Source organism: Durio zibethinus, chromosome 28 (assembly GCF_047325235.1).
Source record: "Durio zibethinus cultivar Kanyao isolate XHJ-2024 chromosome 28, ASM4732523v1, whole genome shotgun sequence".
NCBI classification, from domain to species: domain Eukaryota; kingdom Viridiplantae; phylum Streptophyta; class Magnoliopsida; order Malvales; family Malvaceae; genus Durio; species Durio zibethinus.
Genome location: NC_143189.1, coordinates 3,349,536 through 3,361,585, shown reverse-complemented (window position 1 = coordinate 3,361,585; position 12,050 = coordinate 3,349,536). Strand labels below are relative to the sequence as shown.

Below are 12,050 nucleotides of genomic sequence, written 5' to 3'. Positions count from 1 at the left end.
ATATATAATAAATTTTATAATATATTTGATATTTATAAAGTTAATAAATAATTAAAAATTTATAAAATTATTTTTATGCATTGAAAATCAACTCCAACTGCATTGATATTATTTACCAAATACATGCATGGTGTGTTTGGTATAATTTTTCATACAAAAAATATTTTCATTGGACTTACATTTGATTTCAACCGGGACCTTAGTCTTAATCAGTGAAATTGAGTTCATTTAAACGGATGTCCTTAAACAGTTTTTTTTTTATTATCAATTCCCACAATTTTGGCCCACTTAAATTCTCGAGGCAGAGCTGCAAAATGAAGCATTCAGTCAGCCAGAACTGAGGAGCTTGTGTGCTCAGTTTGGTTTGAGCAGAACAAGAGACAGCTCCCATGCTTCCATGGCTCCCCATCATCTGATATCGTTTTGTTCTTTGTTGTTGTTGTCCTAAAGCCATGAAAACACAAAAAACCAATAAACAAAAATAAATAAATAAACATTTTTTATTGTTAAAACTTCCAAAGAAAACTAAAACATGAACTAAACCATGCATGGTGGGGAACCCTATCACCGTTCACTGCTCTGACATTTATGCCTCATCAAGAAGGCGGCTTTTTGCTTTGTCAAAACAATATACTTCCACTAACAAGCAAACATTAATCTATCTTTGTTTTTTTTCCTTGTGGGCGACTATGGTCATGGCTTCTTGACACCTTCTTATACTTTCCGACAAGACAGAAAGAAGTAGTTGTCCAAGGAACATTTTGACACTACAATGATTTGTTTGCTGAACGAATGACATTTTCAGCTGCCTGTCAATTTCTGTCTATTAAAATTATCTTTTGTTTTTTCCTTGACGCCAATCAAATGAAATATAGAAATATAGACTTTATTTCTTTTTTCCAAAATTATTTCCCCTACGTTGGTTCATTACGAATCTTCCTTTACCAGTTTTCTTTAATTTAATCAAAATATATAAAAAAAAGGAAAATATAATCTTCTTTTTTTTTCTGCCCTCTCATTCATATATATTGCAAATAAAATATTCGCATGGTAAATATATATTTTTACATTAAATATAGCTATTTATATTTGGAATTGAAAACCAAATAAAAATGGAGTAAAATAACATGTTATGTTTGGCCAAACCACGTGAGAGAAAGAAAAAGAGATGGAAACAAGAGGGAAGTGGATTAAGTTCCTTTTAAGTCTTAATAACATGCACTTCGGCTTTGCCGTATATTTAATTGGATTCAATAGGATCAAAACTTATTAAGAATCAATCTATTGTGGTCCACATTTTTTTAATAGAAAATAATTGTTTATTAGTTTTTTATTGAATAATATTACCCATTATTTTAAAAAATAAAAACCCTACTAGAATTTTCCCCTCCTAGAAAAGCAATGTTAGGGAAGGATATAGATTTCACTTTGCGTGGCTAATGGCTGCCAGTGCCACTTTCAATATATCATTGATCGATCAAGACTTAATTCATTTAAATCATTTAATAGTTTGAAAAAAAATTATTTAAAATTGCTTGTTATCCAAAAGAATATTAATTAAGAGATTTCTTTACGAGTGTGGTATCAATCAAGTATGAAGGGTGCAATCTATATATTAGATTTTAGTAGATTAATTAATGACAAATATATATTACAACATATATAATTATCAGATAATATTTATTAACATGGATGCTTATGTGGATAGTTTTTTTTTTCGATGCATAAGATAATTTTAAAAATATCTCATTATGATGATACATATAATATTTATTAATTTTAAATTATTTATAAAAAATATATTTTAAAAATTATTAAATTATCTAAATTTTTAAATTTTAATCAAAAATTAATTTAAATTCTAATTAGATTTCTTTCTTTCTTCTGTACATCATCTCTTCTCAATTAAAAATCAATTTTAAAGTAATTTATCTTTTTCAATTTATCTGCACTTAATATGACTATTTAAATTTATCAAAATTTTTAAAAATATAATTTAATATCTTTAATATTTTTTATAAATAATCCTTACGTTATCTCTATTATTAAATATATTAATTATAGATAAAGATAATTTTAATAAATAATCTACCAACTTTAAAAAAAAGATTTACAAATATCTGAATTAAAATAAAATTTAAATTTAAATCAATATTTTTCATAGACTTTTAATATTAATATTTTAAGAAAATGTGAAAAAAAAATATAAATACTACAACAACTTTAGGAAAGCTCTCATTATTGGTAGTTTTTAGTTATATAACTTTCCCAATATCCTATGAAACATATGAGCTAAATGTATTTTCCTTACTATTAATTTAATCTTTTATTTTTATTAGTCTATTCTTGCTATAAGAACTAATATATATTTTTTTATGATAGGTACTATTTCACTAAATATATTATTCACTCCATTAGGTATGATTTTTTTTCTATTTCTCAATTCATAAATTTAATTAAAACCCACTTAAGCTAATATCTTTTTTATTATGATTTAAAAAAAATGAGAAAATAAACTTAATAAAATTGTTTCGTTTATTTATGCAGATGAAAATCATAGTGCACAACTAAATAATAAGAAGAAGAAAACTTGTGTCAAATAACTTTTAAACTATAATAAGTCATGCTAGTCACTTTGATGAAATTTATTGAGTCTAAGTTATCAAGTAATTATTTAATTAGATATTTATCTTTGGAGGATAAAGATATAAAATATTAAATTTTATTTGATTAGATATTATCTTTGGATAAAATCATTATTTAAATATATTTATGGATTAAATTATATCAAGATTTAAATGAAAAATCAATCATATATAATATTATATTACAATGTACATGAATACATTATAAGATTTGCTCATGTGTAATCTTATACGTACAATATATTTTTATGACATATAAGATAGTTTTAAATATACAATCAAATAAGCATTTTTGCATGATCACTTACATATACAATCTATACATAAGATAATTCTTTAATTTTAATTATTTACCAAATAATTTTAAAATTTTAAAAATTAAGTTTATCCAATATTTCAATTTTATATAAAACTTTAACTTAGTTTAAATAATAAAAATCTCAACTTACTCTTCTCATCAATACATATCAAATCCAAAATTCAAATGCTAACTTTTAAATATAAAATATTTTTCGATTAAATCGTTATAGTTTTACAAACTTTTTGACTTTTTCCTATGTATATTACTTTAAATATTTGAATTAATTATATGTAAAGCAAACAAATTAAATATAATTTAGATATATTTCTTTTAAAATAAAAATTTCCAATAATATAAATATATCTCTTTTAAATTTAAAATTTTCAATATCTTCATAGATTTCCTCGTAAGCTTTTAATATTTGATTTTTTTTTTAAATTCAAACAAATTAAAATCACTTATTATATCTTTTATACTTTCAAAATCTTTTAATATTTTCGTGATTAAACTTACATTGATTACAAGTTAAATATAAAGTATGTATTTTCACATCTAATAATCCTATAAGTATATATTTTTATTCAAATTTTTTTAATGCAAATTTCTTAAATTTTTAATGGTTTGATCAATATTACAATTAAGTTAAGGTATGTTAATTCTTTTTTTAGTTAATTTTATTTTCTAACATTATTGTTTATTTTTAACTCTTTTTTTTATTTGCTTTACATTTTTTAATTGTTTAAATTACTTTTTTTATCACTAAAACAAAATTTTAAGGTATTTTTTCTTTGTTATGCCAAGAAAAAGTCATTGAATAAAGAAATTGGTTTTATGTCACTTATAGATAATGCATATGTATTTCATTCGTTAAATTTTTTGTATTATGTATTGAGTTTAACTTTGTGAAAATCTTGCTTTATACAAAGATCCTACTTAAATGCCAAATAATTGGTTAGTCATTAATCCTACTACTTATTTTTTGGACATATGAAATTTCTCGATACTGGTTTTTAACATGCAAGGTTATGTTTATTATAATATTTTATTAAATAAAAAATGGGAAACAAAAATAGAGTAAAGAGAATAATTATTGTTATGGTACTATATTTAAAATTTTAAATATTTATCTTTTTAAATTTTTTATTAACACATTTTTTTTCATGTAAAAAAGTGATAATACGAATTATGCATATGAATATTAAGCCACAAAATATTATTTTTCATGAAGTTACTAATACTAAGTTTTGTTTAGTCAATAAATATTTTTCAATTCAAGAATTTATAGATTATTTTTTACTATTTTGAAACTTAAGTAGGTTTTTATATATTTTTGTAATTTGAATAGGTATCTTGCATTAATTATTAGTTTTGGAATCATATAGATTTAAAAGTAAGAATCAACTATATTCCAAAGAAATTTCTTTTGGATCCAAAATAATTTTTTATCTATTAGTTACATAAATATTTTTTTGTAAACTTATGTTTAATTGTTGACAGATATTTTAATATAGTCTTTTCAATTTGTTTGTAGTAATAAATTTTAATTAATAATTTCATAAATTTAAAATATTTTAATTAATAAATAAAATTAATTCATATATTACACGGTTCACAAACTAGTTAGCTTATATAATGTGCTATACAAGGTTGTGGCCAAAACCATAACCAGAACCAATAAGTTAAAACGGGTCTTACCATTCTGCATCAGCGAGAATCAAAGCGCATTTGTCTCGAGTAGACTGATGAAGGATAATATTATTGTTGCCAATGAACTTTTTGCATGCACTGAGAAATAGGGGAAGAGGAAATGATCTGCATGCCTCGTATTAAAAGCTTTTGCCTTATCAGTTATTAAGTTTCAATGCATCATTTCTAGATATATAATAATATCCATCTCAAAGAAAAAAAAAATCCAGTCCAATATAGAGAAAAATAAAATCGTGGCCCAATCACATTAAACCCAAAAAACAAGAGCCCAAATCCAGGAGTTTAGGTCCAGAAACAAATTATACTTGCCAGCTCTTAAATTTTAATCCGCCGAGCACCGCCCATTCCCAACGAAAATAACCACGATTTCTGGTGTTTTCGTCCTATCTAATTAGCCATCGACTCTGTCTTCTGCTTCCAATTTTCACCGCGGCGGAGGAGTCAAAAGGCGAAACGCCACCATCTTGAAACCCACAAGGCCAAAAAACAAAAGAAAATGGGCGAAGAAGGGAAAAATAGAGGCGCCACCTCCAACTCCTACCCTCAAGGCCAATATCAATACGGCACTTTTCAAGGCGTCGCCAACTACTATCCTCCTTTCACTCTACAACCGCCTCAGCCGTTACTTGGCTTGCCTCAGCCCGCTCCTCCGCCGGGTTACGCCAACCCCTATGTCCACAGCTACCAGACCGTTACAGGTACACAAACATTTAAAGAATTCCTCTATATTAATAAATTTTCACATAAATGGGATTTATTACTTTTTTTTATTCGTTGATTGGGTTTATTGATTGTTAAATTGAATTGGGTTTCTGAATATCTGGTTGAATTTGGTGTTATTGAAGGTTACCCTGTTGAAGAAGCCGCACCCTTGAGGCAACGTCGCCTTCCTGTTTGTGGCCTTGGAATGGGTTGGTTATTGTAAGTTTTGGATTGATATTTTGTAGTATTTTGTATTTATTACTGTTTTACAACAATGTGAAAGTAGGTTTTCTCGTAGATTCTTATGGCCATTTAGAGGCATTTTTTCGTTGGGCATAGATTGTTAGGAAAGCTGGCAGATAAACAGATTGATGTAACTATGTCTTTTTCTTTGTTATTATTGCTTGTTTTGTTATGTCGCGTAATAAATATGCGTGTAATCTAGATGTCCATATCAACATTTGTAAGCTGACCGGCTGCGAAAGACTCAGATATTGATTCCTTTTGGGTCTTTTTATAGGGGATTTGATTCAGAAATTATTGTTCCTATTGTAGCCATTCACCATCAGTTAAGAGGATGAAAAATGCATATCTCATGCTAATACATGGAATTTGACAGACTTGGTGAAATTTTGAAACCTGGTTGAGTTGTTTAAATTATCAAATGAGAAGAATGATAATATGCATCCTCTACGAAGTTTGAGGTATCAATGTCTAGGCAACTATATATGTATCAAAGATGCATTATATTACTTTAATTTTCATGGAATGGAGCTTTTAGGAATGCAAGAAGCAAAAATTCCATTATTTGTTGCCAGTCTAAATTTATTCCATCTTTCAGTGACTAACTTCAAAGGTCATGTTAAACGAGTTTCTTGTTGACTTGCCATAACTATTTTGGATGCCTTGGCTAGGTTTTTTCTTGGCTTCTTCTTTGGTGGTATTCCCTGGTATATTGGAACTTTTATTCTACTCTGTGTCCAAGTGGATTATAGAGAAAAGGCAGGATACCTCGCATGTGCAATTGCTGTAAGTTTTCATTTTTTATCATTTCTTTTCTTATTTGCATATGGTTTCTTTGAGTACCATTCTTGTCTTATTCTGTTATATGTTATACTGGAGATTGATACTCATCTATCTTTATTTTGAAAATATGTTTGGAAACTCATAAGTGAATGAAAGTAAAAGACCTCTTAACTTTATATGTTATTCAGTATGAGTGAACCACCCTGTTACTCTGAAGTTACACGTTAAGTTTTCATGATATAATTGGTGCTGAAGTAGTTTTACATGTATCGTATAAGTCGTGAAAATTACATGGCTAAGAAGGAAACCAACAGCAACAGGCTCATGCAATAGGTGAATTGTGGAGTTCAGTTAAATTGTTGGTCACTCTTTGCATTTATGTGCATCTTCATTTTTTCATTCATGAAAATGCATTGGAAATGCACGATTGATGTGCTCACTGCCCTTTGAAACTGAGTACTATACTTTGTACGTATTTCCACTGGTTTGTGTATGCATCACTAATCTTGACTGCTCATTCGACTTTTGCTCCTGAATATGATAGTAGATTCTTCTTCATTTGTGAGAAGCAAGGATCGAAGTCTTGATTGTGCTCACTAAAATCTTTTCCATTTTGGTGCTCTCCATTCTAATTGTGCAGTCTGTTGTAGCTATGATTGTTGTTACCTTTGGTGTGACAAAGGGAGCTCATCCCAGGTGAGGTGAGTATGGACTACTATGAAGGTGGCTGTAATTTTGAGAAAAATCCCAGAAGGATTGGTGTTTGTAATTTGTAAAAAAAATTGTTCAGAACTCTTATTCTACGCATTAAAGCGAATCCCCATAAAATTGGGTTGGGTATTCATACTTATACATGTAGTTAGATTTTCTTCTGAATTGCTGACAATTTCCTAAATGATTGGCTGATTTCTCTTAGTGCATACTTTAAAATATAAAAGAAAAAATTTTAAAAAGAAATAAAATATATGTTATCATCTTAAATTTTTTTTTTTTGAAATTAAAAACCTGCACTGTTAATGTGTCAAATAATTTCTTTTTTAACAGAACTTGAAATCCAGGAATTTATTATTACTTGAATTGACTGTTTTCCGGCCTCTGTTCTTTCCGGGGCAAACAAACAGCTAATGAAAAAGAAAATCAACGTTATAGCTAATCCAGCTGGCAAAGAAGGGTAGGAGGGAGGATGGTGCGGAACGTATGTTAGCTTTGGGTCAAAAAAGAAAATATGAGTTTCATTGGGTAATATTATTCAAATTTGGGCCATAAATGGGCTAACTTTAAGTGGATTTATGCCTAAATGAAATTTTTTAAAATTCACAATTGGGCTTGTATTAATATAAGACTCAAAACATAATCATCTAATTAGGGACCGAGATGTTAAAATTTCCCCAATCCGAAGTAATAACAGGAACTTAATTAAATTAGCCCGACCCAGGCCCGTTTGTGAAGTCCAGGGTTTTGAGTGCTAGCGTGGTATATAATCGAAAGAAAACCCTAATTTCCTCTTCCGTGAGAAAAAGTGGCCGCGAAATTCTTTAGATATTCTCTTCCTCGGGATGGTTACTTTCAGGGTAAGTGATCAACGTTTCTCTTTTCTCAGATCTCCCCCGCAACCGTCTCGATCTCCTTCTTTTAGCTTCGGAATTGCGCTTTGTTCTTTAAAGGAACTTTATGTTGAAATATGGTGGCGGTTTTATTATGTTATGCTTGGTTTCGATCCATTTGAACTTTTCTTTCTTTGTTTCGTTGGAATTTGTTGGTAAATTATGGGATAAAGGAGCTTCATTTTCTATTGTTTTAATGAGTTTTAGTAGCTACCAAGGAGAGTATTGCTTTAAGCTGTTTTTGAATTAATATAAGTATGAAAAGTAAAGTTTTGATCTTGGTTGTTTATGGTTGCAGTTTCACCAGTACCAGGTTGTTGGGAGGGCCCTCCCAACGGAGAGCGATGAGCACCCCAAGATTTTCAGGATGAAGCTTTGGGCCACCAATGAGGTTCGGGCCAAGTCCAAGTTCTGGTTAGTGATAATATTCGTTGCCATGATTGATTTTTGGGTGTATAATATAAATCCCATTTGATGGAAGTTGTTGAGGTTTCTGACTTGTGTTTGTCCTTGAATATGCATCAGGTACTTCTTGAGGAAGCTGAAGAAGGTTAAGAAGAGCAATGGTCAAGTACTTGCCATCAATGAGGTATGAGCTCAGTGTTATCCATTGAATGGTTCACTCTGTATGAAGTAATTGATTATGCGATGATAAGTTGAAATGTGAATAGAAGTATCTTTTTGTTTGTATGTTCTGATAATTTTGTTAGAGCTAGGGTCATGTTGGTTAGTGTCTGAAACTATTTGGTGGGATTTGCAACATTTGGCATATGTCTGTGCAATTTAGAGGGGAATTTGTGATTGATCAGCTATTGTCTTTAAATTTGTCTTGTGAGAAACAGTATAATTAGATACGCAAGAAACATCTAATCTTAAGGCTTTCATGCCAATTTTGTTTACACTTTAATTTCATCCATTTTGAATATGAAATTTCTGGTCTTTTATGCTATCCGCTTTTTTCTTTGTAGAAAAGAACTTTTAATAACTTGTTCATCTTTTGTTTCCTGAATGCCATTGCATTGAATGATTTGGTCACATAATTTTTCGGGGCTACATAGTTAAGATTTGAATGTAAAAGCATTTCTTGGAATCTAAATTGGTTTGAAATCGTTGATAACAAGATGCTGCCAATAAGTTATTACCTTTCCTTGTGATCTCCTATCTCTTTTCTTTGCTTTTTGATCACGTCATTTACTATTCAAAAAGTGGCTTCTACTTTGAAGAAGGAAATGTTATCGTGATTGCATAATTTGATTATGTGAGACACCAAAGGGAACTTGATTTCTGATACCTTCTTTGATTTTCTTTTCAATGTCCTTTTTCTAAATTATATCTCTGCAGATTTTTGAGAAGAATCCTACCAAGATCAAGAATTATGGTATTTGGCTTCGCTATCAAAGCCGCACCGGTTATCACAACATGTACAAGGAATACCGTGACACTACTTTGAATGGAGCTGTTGAACAGATGTACAATGAGATGGCTTCTCGCCACAGAGTAAGGTTCCCTTGCATCCAGATTATCAAGACTGCAACCATCCCAGCTAAGCTATGCAAGAGGGATAGCACCAAGCAGTTCCACAACTCCAAAATCAAGTTCCCCTTGGTGTTCAAGAAGGTGAGGCCACCTACCAGGAAGCTGAAGACAACCTACAAGGCATCAAGGCCCAACTTGTTTATGTAATTTCTCTCATTTGATAAAGGAGAGAGTTAAAGGTGGTTCTAGTTCTGAATTTTTTTGTAGTGTACTTCTATCAGTTTGTTGATCGGATATTTGTTTTAATTTGAGAAGCCAAGGCTGTTAGACAGGTTGAACTTAGTTCTTTTGGGTTTCAATAACACATTTTGTTTATTTATAGAAGTTGGTACGGTATGTGATTGTCATTTCTCTTTCATATAAAATATAGTTTAATGCTTGAATTCTTTTTGGTAGGTTTTGGATTTCTCAAGGTTAGTTGCCATTAAATTGTCAAAAACTACAGTCCGGAAACAACTTACTCTTATCTTTCATAAACAGACTTTTAGGATTTAAAGAATAAAAGAATAAGGTCTGTCTAAGTTTAGAAAAAATTTGAATGAAAAATTAAGGTTTGATAAAAGGGTTCACATAAAATATTTAGATCATTTAAATTTTAGATCTGAGTTTGGGATTTGAATTTGGGTTTTGGATATAAAAATTAAAATTTGAGTTTGATTCGATTAAAATAATATTAATATAATTAAATTATTATAATTATATTCATGCATATTTAAATTTTTGTTTCAATATTTTTTTTTTAAAAAAAAGAGATTTTTTATTATATAAATTGAGTTGTTCGGATTTTTTTTTTCTTAACATGGATTGGGTTCAAAAAAATTTTGAATTCAAAAAATTGAGTCAAATAAAATTGAATAAACATCTAAAACATTAATATTAAACATAAATTTAGTCCAAATTTAGTCCTATCCAGCTCATGAATATCTCTCATTAGAGCTAAAGACTCTAATAATCTTCTCTCTCATTGTATTTGATATTTCATATATATATATCATGTAAAATATTAATAATTTGTATATTTATATCATATTTTATATAAAAATAACGTATTAAAATTTATTAATATGAAAATATAAAATTTATTTTTTATTTTATTAATTTCATATATAATTTTTATTAAAAATTTAAATTACATTTTTTTATTGCTTTTGTATTATCGTATTTTAGATGATATGTATAATTGAAAACCAATACATCACAACCAATAAGAACACCATTCAAACTTCAAAGAAAAGACGCACAGGGTGAAGCTGTTGCCTCCAAATGTGGGGTTTGACACCAAAAAACGACATTGTTTCTTATAATCAAATAGCCCCACAAAATTATGCATATCAAAACAAATTGTTCTCGTCTAATTATTCTACTTGGAGTCATTGTTCAAATCATGCAATTATGAGTTTCACCAAATTTTGTATGTTTCTATTGATTAAATCTATTATATCCTCACAGGGAAAGGGCAGTGAATAAACCAGTGATCAGTTCTCTCTTCATGCTTATGATACATAGGATAGCCATAGTCCTCTCAATTAACCTAATCAATTTCTAACTAATTGGCTTTTGTCACTTAATAGCTAATAACAATATTAATTATGAATAGATCACCCTACCCACCATGAAAAGTATTAACCAAAAAACATAATCATATCAGCCATCAAAGACGAGTGAAACCTTTCCATCTGATAATTATAGTTTCTATAATGGTAAATGAAAACGTTTAATCGAAATCAAATACTACCCCATATCTTAAAATAATTTAAAACAAATAGTAATGTTATTTTGTTGTTCTCGTTTGGAGCTTGTACGAGAAAAGCAGATGGTGGAGCACAAAGACACAGTACCCAAGAAAAGTAAAGTTGCAAAGGTAAAGATCATTCAATTTGTTTTCCACTTTAGAGTTTGATTTTTTTTTTTTGGTAGCATTTGACGTTTATATTTACGTATGAACTGGAAATCTACCAGGTTAAACCAAAGAAAAAAATAGGGTTTTGGTTTAACATAGAGCAAAGGAGAATGAGGATGATGATGACGATGCTGATTGCCTACCAAATCTTTGATGATCTCTTTTGCTCTCTTTAAAAATTGCTCATTGAATATAATGCAATGGGTAATGATTACTACGACTTTTCAAAATATTTAATGTCATTATTTAGTTGAGGAATTAACGAAAAGATCATGTTTCACGTACTATATAGCTTTGATGAGAGGACCGTCTTTAAAATATATTTTCAAAAGATCCTTTTCAAGTTTGCAGTCTATATATTTTAAAAATAAAAGGATTAATGGAATTGTAATTACTCTCAAGTTTAAGTTCTCTTGGCAAAAGAAAGAATGGTGTTTTTAAAACTGAAAGAGATCATGCAGTAGTTGGTGGAGTAATTTGGATGATTGGGGTTGAAGCATATTCACTTGTGAACTAACAAGGTTGGATTATCTTCATCGACTAGCCTAATAATTAAACTACGATCTGTCAGGTTGTGTTGTGCACGTCGTTATCATGAATCTGAAGAAATCGAGTGCAGTGCTTGATTG

At 29.1% G+C, this 12,050-nt stretch overlaps 2 protein-coding genes across 3 annotated transcripts; both read left to right on the top strand.

Moving 5' to 3' along the window:
- Positions 1 to 4,985: 4,985 nt before the first annotated feature.
- LOC149510652 (large ribosomal subunit protein eL20z-like) lies at positions 4,986 to 7,276 on the top strand. Of its 2 annotated transcripts, none has more exons than XM_089756997.1 (4): positions 4,986 to 5,351; positions 5,499 to 5,574; positions 6,270 to 6,384; positions 7,022 to 7,276. In XM_089756997.1, exons 1-4 carry the CDS (start codon positions 5,150 to 5,152, stop codon positions 7,079 to 7,081), a joined length of 453 nt encoding a protein of 150 aa, XP_089613123.1. In that variant the 5' UTR covers positions 4,986 to 5,149; the 3' UTR covers positions 7,082 to 7,276. The 2 variants fall into 2 exon arrangements, with proteins under 2 accessions (XP_089613123.1, XP_089613124.1); XM_089756998.1 differs by having other exon boundaries at positions 5,001 to 5,351; positions 6,926 to 7,276.
- A 614-nt stretch (positions 7,277 to 7,890) lies between these two features.
- On the top strand, positions 7,891 to 9,904 carry LOC111280835 (large ribosomal subunit protein eL20-like). The gene is made up of 4 exons (XM_022868345.2): positions 7,891 to 7,952; positions 8,284 to 8,399; positions 8,511 to 8,574; positions 9,327 to 9,904. The coding sequence occupies exons 1-4, from the start codon at positions 7,938 to 7,940 to the stop codon at positions 9,666 to 9,668; spliced, it is 537 nt and encodes a 178-aa protein (XP_022724080.1). The 5' UTR covers positions 7,891 to 7,937; the 3' UTR covers positions 9,669 to 9,904.
- Positions 9,905 to 12,050: the final 2,146 nt, after the last annotated feature.